Source organism: Amphibalanus amphitrite, unplaced genomic scaffold (assembly GCF_019059575.1).
Source record: "Amphibalanus amphitrite isolate SeventyFive unplaced genomic scaffold, NRLGWU_Aamphi_draft 000211F_arrow, whole genome shotgun sequence".
Lineage (NCBI taxonomy): Eukaryota > Metazoa > Arthropoda > Thecostraca > Balanomorpha > Balanidae > Amphibalanus > Amphibalanus amphitrite.
The window spans coordinates 753,844-773,093 of NW_024881706.1; the positions used below are offsets into that span (position 1 = coordinate 753,844).

Below are 19,250 nucleotides of genomic sequence, written 5' to 3' on the forward strand. Positions count from 1 at the left end.
GCAAACGGGGCGCCACATGGATAACTGCGTTTTCACTTGTCAAAAGCGCGTGATCGTTCTCTGTTCCTCATCTTGACGCTCATACATCAACAAAACTACGGAACTTGTGACCCGAAAAATTTTCACAGGCCAAGACCTGCGCGATAGTCTCTGTTTATGTCTACGCAATAGGCACGCGCTTAGCAAGTGCTGTCGACCGGAAGAGGAAGGTGAGATACATGTGTGATCAATTACGGGTGGGTGCGGTCAGCGATGGGGCTGAAAGTTTTTTTTTGCTTCAGTCCGTCGGACGAACATCACAAGCCCGATTGACCTTTATCGTCACATTGACCGCAATAGATTCAGTCCACATCCTACCTAAGTTGTAAAAAAAGTCAGCTGCATATTATAAAAACATCACTATTCACAAGCCAATTGTGGGTATATATTCATTTCATCGCATTGCCTTACACCTAATTGCATTGTTTCTGTTTTGGCCTCCTGGGACGGCTCCCGCTGAGGCAGACCATTTGAACATTATCACTCGACGCGACGGGGAACAGCCACTGCAATATTCACACTATAAACCAATATCGATAGTTCTCTGCGTGTTTCTGCCACCTAGCGAGTAACGATCTCCATAACATTCAAACACCCCAAAAACGCTCATTCCAACACGGGGTAAAAATACCAGTAAGGCGACACAATCTGCCCGCAAAACTGACAGAAAGCTAAACGCGTTTTCCAGTGCATTTTGTTTTGGGATTTGACGGCAAATCGACTCCCTTAGACCCTTATCACACTAAATTTCACTGCGTGGCGATTATCCAGCCAAAGCATCGCACACAAAACCACTGTCAATCCATAACACGGGGCGAACTTCCAACTGGGGAGAACTTCATTATTGAGCACCGATTCATCACAAATCATCTACATAACAAGGACATAATAAGGACACTTCACCGAAACCCTACGAAACCACTCCGAGTGCCCCGTCATCCATCAAGGCTGGCGCCGCCGACAGGGGAGTTTCGGGGATACCTAGCTCTGAGGCGCCGCCGTGCTGGAGTTCAGCGGTAACTCGGGCCGTGACGTGCCACGATAACTCCAGGCGCCGCCGTGCTGGAGTTCAGCGATAACTCTTGGCCGTGCCGTGCCACGATAACTCCGGATGCCGCCGTTCAGGAGGTAGTCGCCAGTAGTCCCTAGCCTCCTACATGCGGATGACCGGGTGCCGCCTCTCCTGCTGCGGAGTGTTCCAGCTGACCACGGCCAGGGCCAGCTCCAGCGTCTGAAACATCCGGCAAGGGGATAGGTTATGGCGCAAATGCTTCCCAAACTGACTGTACCTTCCGGAAATTCGGTTCCGATCGCTTCCTGGTGCAAAACCAAATAAGCACACATTTCCAGACATAAAAAAATAGTATCTGCTACCTGTTAGGCTTTCCGTAGCTGGTTGATGAAACACATTATGCATTGATAACTTGCAACAGTCGCACCACTGCTAGTGCGTCTACAATGTCCCCACCGCCGCCACCACCGTCCACCCACCTTCCTGGTGTCCCTGGGCCGGATGACGCCGTCAATCAGCACCCGTGACGCGTAGTACAGACTCGAGTCCTTTGGCAGCTGGATGAGCGGCGGCGGCTTGGCCGGCCGGCCCGGCTTGGTCGGTTTATCGGCCGGCGAAGGAGGCTTCCCCGGCCGAGGGGGAGCCGCCGCTGCCTCGTCAGGAGCCGGAGCGGCGGCCGACAGGGACACGCCCGAGAACTTGGCACGAGGCCACGCGAAGTAGAAACTCGGCTCGAAGGAAATGCCGCACTGAAACGAGAAAACCTCATGAGAGATGACGCTGTGCGTGGTGGACGCATCAAACGCATTCACTTCAATTCTGTGACGAACTTAGGACCAAGGAATCAACAATCTATACGAAGTGCCAGGCGATGGACAATCATTGACCGTTTATGCGGCCCGCATGAGAAACAAAAATCCCAGTCACCGTGGCAAACATACCATAGTCATGTGCTGGTCGCCGTGGCAGACGTACCATAGTCATGTGCTGGTCGCCGTGGCAGACGTACCATAGTCATGTGCTGGTCGCCGTGGCAGACGTACCATAGTCATGTGCTGATCGCCGTGGCAGACGTACCATAGTCATCTCCCGGTCGCCGTGGCAGACGTACCATAGTCATGTGCTGGTCACCGTGACAGACGTACCATAGTCATGTGCTGGTCGCCATGGCAGCCGGTGAGGTTGACGCTAATCCGCGGCACTCGGGAGGCCGCCAGCACGGTGGCGGCCCGCGCGCGACACTTGAGCACTTCCGGGTCGGAGCACTCCTCCACTGCCGGGATGACAGGGGAGAAAAGTTGGCAACCGAGACCAGACAGTTCCGTCAATTATACGACTGATGGGATAGCTGGATGATAACTGGATGGGATAAATGATGCGAGCTTAAAAAACGCAATGAATGTCGAAGCGGTGAATGATGCTCGACTATGACTATGAGTGTAAGAACATCGCTCGATTCTGTGAGTTTTATATCTGTGTCGGCTACTTTACCCGTGTCTGGCGGCGCGTTCTGCAGGTAGAGCAGCGGGATGTGGCGCTGGTCACAGAGCTCCACCAGGTGCGCCATCTTCAGCGCGTCACGGGCCGTGACCGTGCCGTGGTTGGCCACCACGCCCACCAGACGCCTGATCGGAACACACAGCGAGGGAAGGAGTCGTTAGAGGGAAGGAGTCGTTAGAGGGAGGACCACCACATCCACCAGGCGCCCGATCGGACACATAACGAGGGAGGGAGTCGTTAGAGGGAGGACGAACACGGGGCGGGCACGTCCGAGGAGCAACGAGCTAGTGACCTTTTTATAGGCGCCAGCTGGGATTTACTATTTCTAGCCTGGTGCTCGTAAAACGGACTCTTCATCAGACATCCCAATTTTTGACTGATTCGCCAACGAGATCGAGTAGTCTTAACGCGTAATTGAACGTCTCGTTACGACAAATACCACCCACTACTGACAAATTAGCCGGTCCGGTTCGCCCACTCACTGCAGCGCTCACCCGCCCAGTTTGCCGAAGCCGGTGATCACGTTGACTCCGTAGCTGCCTTTGAACTCGCGGAAGCGGCTGCCGTCGAGGACAGAGGCCAGCACCAGCTTCAACTCGTCCCGCGATAGCTGACTCAGACCGGACAGAGCTGAAAACGATTAAACTAAATGTCAGGACTGAGGCAAACCAAAGAATATAATATGGAGCGGGAAAGATAGTTCACAACTTAAAAGGACCAAATCACTGTGGCGACGTAATAGTGACAACTACATCCAGGATGCTCATCTTCAGGCCTTCTGGCACAGACACAGCTCAGATGGACAATCAACAGACAACCACCGTCGGCGCGGTTCAGTTCGCGGTTACTTTGTAATACATACAATGCATAAGAAATATATAAATTCCTCTAATTAGTTAACCATGCTATGGTTCTCGTTCGGTGTCACAGTTATACGAGCTGCTGCGGTAATCGAACAAACCTCTTCCATCGTATTTCCAGATTTCCAGTAACAGACAGCATGACTGCATTTCACACGACTGTGCGCCGGTGATACTCACTGTCCAGCCGGTCGGGGGCGACCAGCGGCGGCTCGCTGACATCCTCCCTGGCCTCCGGTAGGTTCAGCGACTCGATGATGTCTCGCGTGGTGGCGAACGCCTCATCCTCGTCGGCGGCGAACATGTCACAGCAGCCCGAGACGCCGCAGTGCAGCCGGGCGCCGCCTGGGACGGACGGAAACGGACGGAGACGGACAGACGTCAGAAATGGGCGAGATAAATACCTAGTGGGTCGTGGGATAGGGGTTTCTGGTACCTGCTCAGCAAGAGGAGCATCGACTCAGATTCAAGAGTCAGTCACTTGATGAAAAGGCCAAAATGAAAATGGCGGCATCGACAAGCACCTGATACAAAAACGACTGGTAAATGATAATTGGGGTTGGTACTTCTCCGTCCCCAGGCCACCGGTACGTCCCCGAGACATGGCCGGCCACCATCAGCGCGGTTCGGTTCGCTCACCGAGCTCCTCCTCCGAGATGACCTCGCCGAGCGCGGCGCGCACCAGCGGCGGTCCGCCCAGGAACAGCGTTCCGATCCGGTCCACCATCACCGCCTCGTCAGACATCGTCGGCGCGTACGCACCTGCGCACGGGAAGAGAGAAGATGAGAGGTGAGAACGCGGGTGAGAGACCGTGGCGTCGTACAACGGTCCATTAGTACCTACCTACAGCCTAAGTCAACATTAGCCAAATCTGCTTTTACGATGAAAAAATCATAGGTGGTTTTCTTTATACCCGCAGACCACATACATTCCTTACCCCCGTTCCGCCCCATCCCCGGTCCTCAGAGTTATTCGCTCACCGCCGGCGGTGCAGCTGCCGCAGACAACGGCCACCTTCCTTATCCTCGAAGACCACTTACATTCCTTATCCCCATTCCGCCCTCTCCCCGCCCTCCAGGGTTGCGGTCTTACCGCCAGCGGTGCAGCTGCCGCAGACGACGGGCGCCTTCCTCATCCCTGTTCCCAGCCTCCCGTTATCTCACCGCCGGCGGTGCAGCTGCCGCAGACGACGGCCACCTGCGGCACGCCAGCCGCCGACAACACCGCCTGGTTGTGGAAGCTGCGCCCGCCGTGCTGCTTGTCGGGGAACAGCTCGGCCTGCAGCGGCAGGAAGCCGCCGCCGCTGTCCACCAGACAGATGGACGGCAGACGGTGCAGAGCAGAGATCTGACGCAGAAACAGAAACACTGACTCTAAACAAACTCGTAATGAGATGGTTTGTTTAAACATCGCTTACAACATAGTGTCGCGCCCGATTGGTGTAGAATGGTTAAACCTGAACCGGGACAAGGGTTCAAATTAATATACTGTGCCAAAAAGATCTAATAATTGCACCTTGCCTAGAGAAATAGTGAACAATGTATACCATGCAACATTACTCAGCAGTTACTTTGTCATTGCTGCTGCCACATGACAAACATTACAACCTACAGCTGGAGACTCACATGCTGTGCACGGAGAGCCTTGGTAACTGTGATGGGGAAATAGGTTCCTCCTTTCACCGTACCATCATTGGCAGTGATGGAGCAGTACCTGCCCCTCACTTTGGCAATCACTGAAACCATACAAATGTGTCAGCCAGCAACCAGCTGAGTTTGTACCAAGATTATCAAAATCCTTAATCCAATTTGAAACTGCAGCAGCCCACATTAAAAATGTAAAATACTTCATGCACACATCAGCATCATTTCTGTTCATTCACAACTGTTAAATCTTGTCTTGGTAGGTAGGTACTAAGCTAATCCATTTGAACCACAAAGCCTCCAGCTGAATACACACTAACCACAAACCATTCCACCATACGGAATGTCTCCATAGGCAAGATTGAGCCCAGCCAGAGGGGCCAGGTCAATCATCTCCGAGCCAGGGTCAACGAGCCGTGAAATACGGTCCCAGACCAGCAGTTTCTTGTTCAGCTCAGTGTGCCGCTTCCGCGCCTTCTCTCCTCCTGAAAAATGAAGCAAATATGTTCATTATTCCATGATTTCACATATACATATTCATTAGATATTTCATGTGTTCCAGTGTTACAATAAGATGAACAACAAAAAATGCAATCTTACCTCCATCTGAAAGCACTGCCATAATTTTATCCAGCTGTTGTATGGATTTCATTCCTTTCTCTGTTGCATTTTGATAGGATTGATCATTGCAGTCAACTTCAACTTCAAGCACAGGAAAACTGGCATTCTGATTTTTGGAAATGGCTTCGGTCTGAACCGAAAGAGCTCTTGTTAATATAGCTCCAATGTTGTTTGACTTACTTAGGCGATAGAAAAAAGTCCGGTAAGCGCTCGCGACCATCATATTAACTAATTCTAGCTAAAACCTACCCATAAATTAATAAAAACACGACTGACAGCACGCAGTCTAATTTTTGTTTACAAATGCTTCTACGTTTCTGGCGCAGTTGTTTCTTAAGATTGTCGAAATTATGTTCTATGTTGCTGCTGGTCTCTGATCTCAGCAGAATTGACGAATCAATGGCGAGCATGATGCTATAGACTGCGTGCGCATGCTGTTTCGTAGATATTGAACACTAGGCTTAGTTCACGTTGAGTGCTCCTTGCACGCTTGCGTGGGTTGGCGTGAATTTAAAGATATTTTCGTATTTTTTTCTGTCTGTGGGGCTGAAGTAAAACGAAAAAATTAGTCTGATTCTCTCCTAGGCTGTTCTCAACTTATTTTTTTTTGTAAGTCTCATCTCAAATTCTTATAACGATGTGTCAGTGTATTTTGATCTGAATCCGGAATCTGAATCGCTACTGAAGTCAAAGTTCTTCAATAATTCAAAGTGAAAGCTGCATTTGTCTTGGTCTTTTCATTTATTTTTATCATATGACAATGGATAACATGCTTCAACATCAATTGTGCTGGGCATTACTGTAACGCAAGGGCGGTCAGCCGGTCACATGATGTCAACCGTGACTCGCATTTCTATATTGTGGTGAGTATGCAATTAAGAGTTAGATCTCAAATATGCTAATTGCTAGGTAGCCTTTCGTCACAGAATAGGATGTCTATTTGTCTAGCAATCACAATATGGTATCGTATTTTCAGCTTTAAACATGAGCAAGAGACAGAAGCTGGATGACTCCACTGCAGCGGAGGTGCCAGCTGCCAACAGCTCTGAGTCTGACAGTTCAGAGGAGGAAGATGATGATGTGGAGGCTGCCAAGCCAGAAGAGATCTGGGGATACAGCACCAAACTTCCCCAGCGCACAGCACCACCTGACATCAAGCACAAGTGTGATGTGCTGAACCTCAAGTTCCACCCTCAGGCAGACAGACTGGTGATCTCCACAGTTGATGGGAAAATAGCCATGTAAGCTCCTTAAAATGTCTCCCATCTTGTTAAGTGTGCCCAAATAAATAATGACTGTCTTGTCTTTTGGGAACCATCAGTTGCGTTTATGGGTTTCAAGAATAAAGATACTGAAGCCAGAAGTGTATAGCTGAGTGATGACTATAAGGCGTCATGCATAGCTATCAGTTTTGTAGATTTTCTTAAGTGTCAATGCACTGTACCTTCATCACCTGACCAACTCCTCCCGCCACCCCATCCCCACAGCCACAGCTACAGCGCCGAGCGGAGTGACCTGGCGCTGACGCTGCCCAAGTGCCGGTCGACGTGTCGCGCGCTCGAGTTCTCCGGCGACGGCGGCCAGCTGTTCTCCGGCTGGGCGGACGGATCGCTGCGCATCCACAGCATGGAGACGGGCGCGCTGAAGCGGCGCCTGCCGGCCGCCCACCCGTCCGGCGTCTACAGTGTGCTGCCGCTCACCGAGCGGATCGTGGCCTCGGGCGACGATGACGGCACCGTCAAACGTGAGCGGCGCTTCACATAGACGAGTAGCATCGTGGACGGAGGTGGTAGTGTTAGAGGGAGGGGCACCGGGCGGACGTTGGATGGGATACACAGCGGCTGGTGCAATAAGTCGATTGCATATACTGGGATCGTCGGCCCTCAAAAGCTACGCCGTTAAGTGTGAGCAATTATCAGCGTAACTCTTGTTTCCGAAGTACGCGACGTTAACTTGTTTTATAACATCTCGTTCCATGCATCCCCATGATTCCGACGCCGTTTCTTTTTCCATCGCCTTTCAGTGTGGGACTACCGGGCGCGGAAGGAAGTGATGAGCGTCAAACAGTGCGAGGACTACATCAGCGACCTGATCGCCGACGACGACCAGCGCTACCTGGTGGCGTCGTCGGGCGAGGGCACCATCACCTCCTTCAGCCTGCGCAGCCGCACCGTCCACACCCAGGTATGAGGTATGTTAGGTACCTAACTACCGTAAATACCTGCGTCCTGCAATGAAGAGCGGCAACGCAATAAACATCAGAGTTAGTCAAGGATCAAGAGCAGCTACCGCGGTATCACCCAATGAATGAAACAGGCGAGTGAAGTGGCAACCGCGATGTTTGGGAAGTCGAAATATCCGTGAAACGTACAGCTGGAGTGCCACTCTCTTCCATCCTCAGAATACGAGTACATGTTGAACAGCGTGTGACGCCAATGACCCTGCCGCCCGTCCCGACAGTGCGACATGTACGAGGCGCCGCTGACCTGTATGACGTTCATCAAGGAGCAGAAGAAGCTGGCCGTGGGCATGGCCTCCGACCAGGGCAAGGTGCCCATCTTCAAATGGGGACACTTTGGCGAACACGTGAGTTCATGGTAACACCGGAAAACCGACAGATTTGTGATATAATTATTTTATTCTACGATTTCATTAGTAATGTGACAAAAAGATGGAAAATGTAAGCCTTGTACGAAGGTCACGTATTGCCATTTCTTAATGAAACTATCATTTAATTACTGAGGCGCTTTAATTGGTTTGTTCAGCATGGTTTGTTCTCTGCGTTACAAACATGAAAACGTAACCATCTTGCCTTTGTCAGCTAATCGAACTAGTTATTCAGCGGTAGTTGACACCCTGTTTTTTCAGGTGAATGTGTTCAAGGGCCACCCGTCGTCGATCAACGCTATGGTGGCGGCCACCGACTCGCTGGTCATCATGGGGTACGACGACGGAGAGATCAGGTCAGTCGGGGAGGGGCATTGTCTATCGGTCAATGGGAGGGACAGGCGTCCCTGGTCAGTCAGAGGGGCATTGTCTATCGGTCAGTGGGAGGGACAGGTGTCCCTGGTCAGTCAGAGGGAGAGGTCCATGATCACTGATCAGCCTCCCGAGAAGTGTCCCTGATTAGTCGTGGGAGCGCGATCTTTGAACAGTCGGGGGAGGAGGATCGTGATCAGCGCCAAGATCAGCGCCATTGAAGGGCCGTCTATCGTCTGGCACCGAGAGAGAGGATCTTCCTTTTCAGTCGAGGCCTGTCTCAGGCCATGGAGAGCTGGTGGTTACTGGGCATCCCCGATCTCCCCCCCCCACGATAGATGATTGACTGGTAGGCTTCTTTTCTTGAGATCGGTCGCACTTTACTTTGTTGCCACTTCGTGAATGGCACGTAGTTTGACAGTAAAGTTAGTGAAGTTTGACGTGTTGTATTGCCAATGTTTTCAGGGAGATCCAAAGGCTGTTCTGGTTTTTCACAACACCTTACTTACACGCAATATCACAAATCACAATAGGCCGCTGGCTAGAGTTGTCCGAGCAGAATGTGCGCCGGTCGGTGTGACTACACAGGGCCCGAGCGGGTGACGATCGCAGGCTCCTCTCCCGTGACTGGATGACTAGACGTGGGTCGAGCCGGAGCGGTGTTTCGAGCCGGCCAGCTCAAAGAACAGCACGTATGCCTTTCCGCTGATGACGTTGTTGAAGTTTGACATGAATCAAGTTACGATAGTTCACGTTCGGCGAGTGTCATCCGTTGATCGTTCACCGCGTGCCTTACCGACAGGGCGTGCAACATCTTGCCGTACAAGTATTTCGGCGTGGTCGGCCAGCACCGCAAGCTGCCCGTAGAGGCGCTGACAATGTCGCGCGACGGCCGCCTGCTGGCCTCGTGCTCGCACGACCAGCTGGTGCGCTTCTGGGACGTGGCCTATCTGTACGAGCGGCGCTTCGAGACGCGCGGCATGGAGTGGCAGCAGCGCGCCAAAAAGGGCGACGCTCAGAAACTGCTGCCCTCGTCCAAGGTGAAGCCGGCGGCCGACTTTTTCAGCGACTTGCCCAAGGACGACCAGGGAGGCACCTTCTTCTGGGACTGAATGGGGATGTAGGGGGGGGGGGGTAGGTAAATAATGTCGGTGCTATGTGATCCATCAATTGACGCGTCTGAATATATTTGTTTTGTTTGTACCGCACTGTCTGAGGCAGAAAAAAATGCAATTTGAGCGAATATCCGCCATGCTGCATGAGTAGCTTGTAACGCTACTGAATTTTCCACAGAATATACAGTGGGTTTTCTCGTGGTGGCATTAAGGCGATGCATCATAAAGTCAACTGTTTCTTGTGACACAGACATACCCGTAGCGTTCGGCTCAAGTTTTTTTTCGAACTCGTGTCGCCCTCTCGCTGCCCGTGACGGAGGGAAAGCAACGGAGCAAGGGCAGCCCAATGGATGATGGCTCACTGATTTCAGTATCATCAGCTAAAATCACTTTCCTATTCGAACGGTGTATGGGCAGAACAATGTACGATGAGTGGAATGAAAATGTGTATTTATAGTGATCCAGAGATGATGCAAACTTTCGTTGGCAGCACGGTCATTCTCGTTCAACGATAATATTCAAAACAACGGCCGCAGAGCGGTGACGATCACCGAATTTCTGAAAGGCACGCATCTGGACTGCATCTGCAGTGCACGGCTGCAGCGCCCAGATCAGAGGTTCTCCCTATCCGCGCCAATGGTCCCTGCCCGCACAGTAGCTGGTGCAACTCGCACACATTTCGTGACGGGGACTACTATAACTGTTTGTATAGCGGAACGAGCGATCCGTCGGAAAGTGAACTATCCGAACTCATTCATCAGCTGACCGGCCGTTTATATCGCCGCATAAGAACGCCGCCCGGCCGTCTCTTCACCAGGTCAAATGACTGGCGTGTGTCACCAGTGTCGCCTGTCAGACACCGGCGTTCCCATCGGCTAACAGCTGGTATCTACTTGGATAAACAGCCACCAGACCACACTACGCTTACCTCAGCTGGTTTGGCACGGCTTAGTAACTCCTCAACACAAACAACGAACGTCTTCTCAGTACAAACGATTCGAGCACCCCGCTTTCACGTACACAAATCAATAAAACGAGTCGCTCGGACACACAAACGGAAGTCTCTGCACTATAACCTTTCAGCGAGCACCGTTGACTGGGACGGCCCCGGCTCACCCATCGTAATCAAAGTACTCGTCGGCCGGCTCGTCGGAGGGGTCGTCTTCCCTCAGCAGCCAGGCGGCGTCCTCTTCAATCAGCTGTTAGACACAGACAAAGAGGGCGGGTCAGCCGGACATACAAGACAAAGAGGGGGAGAGGGGGGGGGGGGCAGCGAGGCATACAGGAGGCGAGTCAGCCGCACATACAGACAGAAGGGAGGGTCAGTCGGGCATACAGACAAAGGGCAGGTCAGCCGGACATTACAGAATGGGGGGAGAGGCATCAGCTTACACAGTACACCTACTGTAAGACGCAGGACGGGGATTAGAGGTCTGCCAGACATGGCACGACACCGGCGAAGAGGGGGGGGGGGAGGCGTATTGGCCATTTTGTATCGCCGGCATGGGCCACCCTGTGATCATTTTCCACTCCCTATAACTTCTCGCAAACGGAGTAATCAATGAAGCATGCTGTCTCCCGGGCGCCGATTAAGGGACATGCAAACTGAAAAAAGAGATAAATGAAATCCCCATCCTGCCTAACCTTGCTCCACCCAAGCGTACCGCAGGGTTCGTGGAGTGGACAGCGCCCGTACCAGCGCGGGAAGGCCCACCTAGTCATCCGGGCTGCACTGGTCCCCACCTCCCCTACTTGTGCCTCAGGCGGCGCGCACACTCCACGCTCTAGCCAGGCTTGCACCTACCCGGGCGGCGCTGTCGATGTCTGACGAGCCGCTGAAGCTCGGAGCGGCCGGCCGGTCCGTGCCCATCCGCAGCCGCTGGCGCGCCGGGCCCGCCTGCTTCTTACGGTTCACCATGTACCGAGCCGCCTCGTCCCTGCGGCGGTAGCGCGGGTCAGCGGTCAGTCGGGACCGACCCGTGGCGGTAGCGGTGGGGGCGGTCGGCTGCAGAGCAGGGTACATGGCGTGTATGTTGGTCTATGTAGCTCTAGGTCATACAGATGCTTGTCGTTTTCTACATAGCTTTGCTTCGCAGTTCGTTTTATTTTAGTAAGCGACGACTGCACTGGCGAGATAATCGGCGGGTAGGGTTGTTTGCGTCCAGCCATGCCTGACAAGCCGTCTGTCTCACATGCAAGCAGAGACGAGCGAACTGTGGCTAGCCGTATTGTGTTACCTCCCCTTGACTCGCCTCACCTGTGGACCGAGTTGAGCGGGTTGCCCGGGCTGATGGTCGATGTGGCCATGGTGGGCGTTTTGACCGAGTAGGCGCCGCCGGCGGCCAGGGCCGCCACCGGAGTCAGGGAGCTGTGCGCGGCCGGCCGGCGGCCGCCGCCGCGGCCGGGCGCCAGCGGCGTCACGGCCGCCATCAGCTCCCCGTCGGCCAGGCCGAGCAGGCCGCCGCCGCCGCCGCCGGCGCCCGAGTCCAGCAGGCAGCCCCCGAACAGATCGTCCGGCTGGGCGGCGTCGTTCTGCGCCGTCAGGAAGGCCATCTGCTCCAGCCGGTAGCGCTGCGTGCCGGGCCGCGCGCTCGGACGGAACTCGTCTGTCGGCGGTCAGGGAGGGTCAGAGCGGTCCGGTACGGAGGGACAGCGGCCCGTCAGAGCCGTTCAGACACTGGGGGTCAGCGACCAGCGTGTCAGTCATCCAGATCAGCGTGTCAGAACACAGGCCGGGAGGCCGGCCGTAGCCTCAGAACCCGAACAGGCATAGACATGGCACACATATCACCATGACGAGTACGACCCCCATTGCACTAGACCCTCCTCAGGCGACCAAGGAGTCACTATGCACCCATCCTCAAACTCTTACCTAACACGTCACACACAACCTTCGTTGAGCTTTAATCAAATGAATAAAAACAAAACGCACAGTGGCATGATTTTGGGTGTAAGGGCGCGTAAGTTAAGGACCCCAGTTAGCTATTAGCACGAACGTCGAACACAATCAGTTGGTACTTGGTACTCACCATAAGCGGTGAGAGTCGGTAGATCATCCTTTGTCGGCGGGGCCTTCTTGGATGCTGCACCCTTCCTCGGCGCCGCTTTTTTGGCAGGGGCGGCGCCACGTTTCTGAGACTGTACTTCGGGTGGGACGTTTTCCTCGTCACTGAGCTCTTCGGTAGGTTGTGTTTTCTTAGCGCGCGCGCCCCTCTTGGCCGGTGCAGCTCTTGCAGCGGGTACCTTCTTGGTAGGGCCTTCAGTGTCCGTATCGTCTGCTGGGGGCTCTGAGGACGGGGCCTGTTTTCGGGCTCGCCCTACTGGTCTTTTAGCCGAAGGGTTTTTCGAAGCTGCTATTTCTGGATCAGTTTCAGTCGGCTGGCTGTGACGTGCAGCCGCCTCATCAGTAGGTTGTATTTTCTTGCCACGAGTGCCTCGCTTGGCGGGCGCAGCTCTTGCAGCGGTGGCCTTCATAGTAGGGACTTCACTGTCGGAGCTGTCTGTATGCATGACCCTCTCTTCTTCCTGTATAGTCTCTGGAGGAGGAGGGGGCTGTTTCCGAGCCGCTCGTCCCGCCGGTTTCCTAGCCGGAGGGTGTTTCCGAATTGCTGGATCGTCCTCGGCCGGCTGACGGCGGCGGCGAGCGGTCGGCTTTTGGTACGCGCTCGGGATCGGCGTGATCGACGCGAGGTCGGAATCCCATTCCGCCGGCTTCACAGGACTGGCCGGCGGGGAGCTGGCCAGCCTCAGCCGCCTCCTCTGGGTCCGGGCGGAGGGTGGGGCGGCGGTGTCGGCCTCGCTGACCGCGGCGGCGGCGCGGCGCGCTCTCTTACCGGCCGACGGGCCATCCTCGGTCGCCGCGGCCGTCCTCGCCGCCGCCGCGGTAGTACGGCCGCGGCGCCCGGCAGCAGCCCGCCCCGTCGGGCCGTGTTCAGCCGCCGCCGTCCCCGCCGCGGGAGTACGACCGCGGCGCCCGGCGGCGGCCCGCGCCGGCGGCGCCTGCCGCGGCTCCTCTGCCAGCCGGTGGAGAAAGACGCGGGGGCTGCGGCGGCGCGTGTCCTTCTTCAGCCGGTCGTACATGGTCTCCGACATGGCCCGTGTCAGCGGCGCCATCGTGTCGTCCAGCGAACTGCGCTCACTGGCGGCCGGGCTCGATGACTTCGTCGATGACTTCGTCGATGACTCCGGCGGCGACGAGGGCGCCGGCTGCGCTGTCCACCGGCCGCGCGACGCCGCTCTTCCGCGGGCGTTGGCCGGCGCCGCTGACGGCTCCTCCGGTAACGGAGGAGTCCCGGGAGGTTCCGGCTGCGCCGCGCCGCCTGCTGCGGTCGGCACTGGCTGGCTGCTCCCCGGCGCTGCCCGCTTCCTCGTCTGCCTCTTGGCTGGAGCGGCCTTCGAACTAGGCTCCAGCTGCGACCTGGCGGCCTTCGAACCGGCCTTTGGCTGCGGCTGAGCGGTCTTTGAGCCGGGCGCGGACTGCGGCTGAGGGAGCTCCGAGCCCGACCCCGAGTCGGAGTCCGGCTGCTGCGGCGGCTTCCCAGCGGTGCGGCCGGGGCTGTCGGAGTTGTGCTGCGAGACGAGGTCAGGCTGTCGCCGCACCGCCTCCTGCCCGACTGCCGGCCAACAAAGACATTTGTTATATAGCCGTGTCGACTGAATATCGATAAAACTACACGATGGTATGGTGCTAATGCAAACAATAAATTTCATTGGGTTTACATAAAAACGTGTATCTGGTGTGCAATGCAATGGAATAAACATCAAATGAATTAATGTAGTTTAGTACCATCAGACGGCACAACATTATTCGGATAAAAAAGATAACCACGCTAGACGCCACTGCGGCTTACACATACACAGAACATCGGACACAGAGCCGGGATGGGCGCACAATTCACCTCTCACCTGTTAGGAGGTGCAGCTCTTTGGCCAGCAGCTGCCACTGACTGGGGAAGCCGGTGGCGAAGGTGAGACGAGCCAACACGGGCAGAGCTGGCGGAGGAAGAGAACAACGACCCAAAGTGAGAGGGAGCTCAGTGCCGTCAGGCGTTCAACTACACCAATCATTCTCAAACACTATAAAAAACGCCAGCTTATTGGATTGACTCGGTACAAATTCAATGAAGAAATATTTCATTGTCTTGGATGGCCGCAAACCGCAAATAACGTGCGTAAAACAGGTAGAAAATGAATATGCACGTTAACTTCGCGTGAATGACAGTCTTCAGCACTTCGGCTAAAAATTGCTAGCAGATAAAGTACCGGGGGCTGTAGGGACGGGCACCCTACCGTGAGCTCCAACTCACCGTATTTCTCCGCCAGCGCCACGCTTAGCCTGCCCTCCAGTACGTACACCTGGCCGTCAGTGGCCTTGACCTCACGCTCCGAGAACCAATGACAAATGGGCGCACTGGAGACGAATGACCTCACACCTCTGGGGAGAAAGATCAAGCTCAAACGCATGGATAAACAACTTTAGGATATTATAGAATATAGAAGTAATTGCCGTTATGGTCGTCAAAACGGCCGTAACGGGCAACGGCAGCCCCGATGGCGCAGTTGGTAAGGTGGCTGTTCGGGATTCAGAAGGATCCGTGTTCGATTCCAGAAGCCGAACGTCCTCCGGACTATCGTCTCCCACAGCGCAACCGCCAGCAGGATAGGCTCTCGCGGATGTCGTGGTCTAGAAAGGAGAAGAAGGGTCGCTCATGTAACGGGGCGCCATGACCTATTGGATGGAGTAACAAAAAAGGTGTTGTAGAATCAGCTGCCTGTCATGTCTTAACAACCAATCTTAAAGTTAGGTGCATATTATTAAGTGCAATCAGGAAGTTCACGCTGAACACAGCATATCTCAAATTATAGGAATACTCGGCAGAAGATGCCAAACGGCGAACTATCGTCCGGTGCCGCGTCTGTCCGGCGGCGCGTACGGAGACTACTGACCGGGTCCAGCACCATCCGTCGATGTGCAGCTGGCCGCCGGCCGGCCGGGGCGTCCACTCCTTCATGAGCACCTTCTCCGGCCGGCCGCGCTCGCGGTCGCACAGCGCGTCAAACACGGCCTCCGTGTCGGGCCGCATGTCGAACCGGCCCAGCGGCGCGCCGTCCAGCAGCGCGCGCAGGTCCGAGATGCGCACCAGCTGTGGCCGCGGCCCGGCCGCCGGGGCCGCCGGCGCCGCCAGGCCGGACACCGGCTGCGTCCACGCCGACTCGATCGAGTGTGGGTTGTTTACCAGCATCTGCCAGTGGAGAAATGCAACTGGTGACACAATGCGAGGCAGAGCAATGCATTTATTTCGTCTTAAAATCAGCTGAGTTTCGGTACATATCCACTACACTAATAAACATTTGTTGAACATGATTAAATAATATTATTGTTATTGAACATGATTTTCAATAATGCCAACAGGTCAAGCTTTCTTGTACATAAACCACCAATATTAACAAATAATTTTTGTGCATCCTATTGTAATATCCCTGTCCGTTAATGGTGAATTCCAATCACTCACAACTAACCCAAACCCTGAATGAATTTCATCTGGCTCTGGAGGTGGCTGTGGACTTGAAGAGCTTCCACATGTGACCACGGGTCCAGGACGTCATCTCTGGCATGAAGAACTGGGATGTGTCCCATGAAGCACCTGGTACACTGCTATCAGTCTCATAAGAGGCTTGTGATACGTTTTTGCTGTATTTAACAGACTACAATGCACCCATGGGTACACTCTTTGTCATATTTTGCACCGTTATGTATGTGACATGGGTAGGTATTGTGGGTATTTCAAATGTGCCTACTGGCCCACTGCGGACACTGCATGTCCAGCCCGGCTTTGAAGAAATTTAGACTTGGGGCAGAAACAACTGAAGGCAGGAGTGTGAACTGGAATTGACTGTAGGTAGTTCAGATGCGCCTTCGGCCTTGATGCACCTTCAGACTTCAGTCAAATCATTCAGTGCTGGACTCGACACTCACTGGGCACACTACTTCATGCACATGACCCACCCTTCTCGACTGAAACACTACTCATACTGACTCATTAGTCATTTCTCAATACAAACAGCTGGGCAAGTGAAGTCCGGAATCCGGATCCTAGTAAAAGGCCACACTGAATTAATTGGCCTTTCTAAATTCCGCGATTCATAAGTATAAGTAAGACTCGCGAGCCTATTACCTGCCTGGTCTTTGTAGCTACAGTGAATGTAAATACTGTAAAATACGGGAAAAAGATTGAGAATCAGAATTACCTCAAGCCCGTGTGGGTAGCAAAGTGTGTATATAAATAATGGTAGCAAGGTGGGTAGTGTATAAATGAATTGTTTACAATTTCAAGCAACGGCGCATTAGCGCCAAAAAATAAAATGCATCCACCAAATAATTATGCGTGTTATTTTCGACGAAAGCTACAAGCTGAGAAATAAAAAACAAAGAAAACAAATGTTCATAATGCAATATCACACTCATTTTTTAAACGCATTTTCTTATTGGAATTCAATTCTAGTTGATATGATTTCTTTTAAACACATTTCAATTTCTGTCCCTTTGGGTTCTGCCCATCTGCATCCTTCAATAGGTGGAGTTAGGGGGAAAATTGAAGACGAATATCTTCCAATAGAACCCAACAATCTTAACAATATGGGTAGCGTAGGGCTACCAATATTTTTAAGAGATTTGTTTATACATGATATGATTACATTTTGATGAATAATTAGCTTTTACGAGATACGTAGCCCATGTTGATGGAAATCTTATAAGGCTCGAAACTACAAATTGTGGTCTTGGTAGCCACCAGGTAGTTACATGATTAACCAACCGAAATGTATGCGTTTCTCACATTTCAACCATATATTATAATGCCGTCATTCCCACTATTCCTATAGCCATTTCAGCATATCGAGACGTGTAACAATTTAGGTGCGGTAATTTAGCATGCAGCATTTTCGGCCATTTTGGGGTCTTTGTGACACAGAATTGAGGGAACGGAAAATAGTTCGGAAAATAGTAGGCAGTAATACAATTCGGTGGTTCTTATATTAGGCGGCCTGATAGTGCATTGGAAAGGAAATTGGTAAGCAGCGAGCATTAGCCACGCTTGTGTAATGCGAAACATTTCATCGGTTACTATCGTCATGGGAGTATGCCTCATGAAAGCTCAAGTTGTAGTTTTGCCGGCTTCCGCTTCCATTAAGCCACTTCTCTTGTTTATTGAGGTGCAAATTAACGATGATAGTCATTTTAGTTTGCCTTCACCCTACGCGTTGTATCAGAACCATTTGCTGGTGTAAGAAAGCAAACTCAATTTTAAGATTTTTGTACCGTAAACATAGGTAGGTACCCACCCTTATTGTTTGTTGGTTTGTTGTAGTTTTTCATTTGCAGTCAAGACTTTTTTACAATAAGCTAGTCTTTATAGTGGCTTGGATTGAAATTCATCTGATGGATATGGAATGGATGCTCACTTTGCTCAGAGATGCTGTAATCTTCTTAACCAGCGCCCCGTACAGAGGGGCAAAAACGCCCCCCCCCCCTGTCCTTTTCTGTCGATATCTCCTAAACGGCTGCAGATATCACCACTTAACTTTCAGGACCCCTCCGGGCATCAATTTTACACATTGTGACCATTTTTTTTTCCAGAGGCTATGATAGGTTGGCCATAAATGATGTCAGAATGATGTCATGTTCTGCCATTTCCGACCGAAAAGAGCTTCGCGAGAAGAGCTGTCAGGCCTACAGCTTTGAAGACACAGAAAAATGATCGAACATATAAGGTGTAAAATTGACAGGGTTACAGAACTGCTATCTCGGATTTTTGAAATTTTTGAATTTTGACCTCCAAAAATCAAAAAGTGTTTTTGGATATATTGGCCAAAAAATCCAAAAAGTTTTTTTTTGAGTTAAAAAAACGGAATTTATATAATAGTACCTACCGTCTTCTATTTATATACCAAATTTCAGATTGACATCTCTTTTTTTGGCCAAGTTATAGCGAAAAAACTGTTCAAAAATTTAACGTCAAAATTTCAAAACTCAATTTTTGGCAATTCTAGACCACGTAGGGCAAAACAAAGACCACCGTTAGACTCGCCGTGACGAGCTGCATCGAATCGATACCCATTTTATGCAAAAATATCAACTTTAAAATTTGACCTAATTTGACCTGACCTTGACCTGACCTTCACCAGAATGTAACCTAAGCTGGCCCCAAAGGCTGCCTGACCCACATAATCGCATTTGTCATGTAAAATGGACCATAAAACATGTATCCCACAACACTTTCATGTTGTGACCCCCATTGACCTGACCTCTGTAACCTGACCTGGTATCAGTGACCTCAGATAGCAAAGTATGTGTTTGACGAACAATTTACCATCGATGGTTTTCAATAATTTACCAATTTACTCGATTTCACAACACATTTCTTGAAATGCCTGTGCACGGTGAAAATCCGACCTTTAACCTGACCTGTGACGTCATCGGTT

At 52.4% G+C, this 19,250-nt stretch overlaps 4 protein-coding genes across 7 annotated transcripts; 1 reads left to right on the forward strand and 3 right to left on the reverse strand.

Moving 5' to 3' along the window:
* Positions 1–400: 400 nt before the first annotated feature.
* Positions 401–5,998, reverse strand: LOC122385184 (biotin-dependent 3-methylcrotonyl-coenzyme A carboxylase beta1 subunit-like). The gene is made up of 11 exons (XM_043373276.1): positions 5,656–5,998; positions 5,376–5,540; positions 5,038–5,147; positions 4,576–4,759; positions 4,051–4,173; positions 3,592–3,756; positions 3,046–3,181; positions 2,543–2,676; positions 2,197–2,324; positions 1,531–1,800; positions 401–1,270 (listed from the first exon to the last, which is right to left on the reverse strand). Exons 1-11 carry the CDS (start codon positions 5,897–5,899, stop codon positions 1,193–1,195), a joined length of 1,737 nt encoding a protein of 578 aa, XP_043229211.1. The 5' UTR covers positions 5,900–5,998; the 3' UTR covers positions 401–1,192.
* A 131-nt stretch (positions 5,999–6,129) lies between these two features.
* Positions 6,130–11,224, forward strand: LOC122385185 (WD repeat-containing protein 55 homolog). Of its 4 annotated transcripts, none has more exons than XM_043373280.1 (7): positions 6,130–6,285; positions 6,653–6,917; positions 7,164–7,420; positions 7,700–7,860; positions 8,137–8,262; positions 8,545–8,639; positions 9,458–11,224. In XM_043373280.1, exons 2-7 carry the CDS (start codon positions 6,661–6,663, stop codon positions 9,765–9,767), a joined length of 1,206 nt encoding a protein of 401 aa, XP_043229215.1. In that variant the 5' UTR covers positions 6,130–6,285; positions 6,653–6,660; the 3' UTR covers positions 9,768–11,224. The 4 variants fall into 4 exon arrangements, with proteins under 4 accessions (XP_043229215.1, XP_043229214.1, XP_043229213.1 ...); XM_043373279.1 differs by having other exon boundaries at positions 6,140–6,170; positions 9,458–9,942; XM_043373278.1 differs by having other exon boundaries at positions 6,146–6,539; positions 9,458–9,942.
* Positions 10,200–13,647, reverse strand: LOC122385187 (translation initiation factor IF-2-like). The gene is made up of 4 exons (XM_043373281.1): positions 12,800–13,647; positions 12,028–12,376; positions 11,575–11,707; positions 10,200–10,969 (listed from the first exon to the last, which is right to left on the reverse strand). The coding sequence occupies exons 1-4, from the start codon at positions 13,278–13,280 to the stop codon at positions 10,883–10,885; spliced, it is 1,050 nt and encodes a 349-aa protein (XP_043229216.1). The 5' UTR covers positions 13,281–13,647; the 3' UTR covers positions 10,200–10,882.
* On the reverse strand, positions 13,354–17,040 carry LOC122385209 (translation initiation factor IF-2-like). The gene is made up of 6 exons (XM_043373331.1): positions 17,019–17,040; positions 15,717–16,012; positions 15,077–15,204; positions 14,676–14,762; positions 13,661–14,383; positions 13,354–13,529 (listed from the first exon to the last, which is right to left on the reverse strand). Exons 2-6 carry the CDS (start codon positions 16,010–16,012, stop codon positions 13,354–13,356), a joined length of 1,410 nt encoding a protein of 469 aa, XP_043229266.1. The 5' UTR covers positions 17,019–17,040.
* Positions 17,041–19,250: the final 2,210 nt, after the last annotated feature.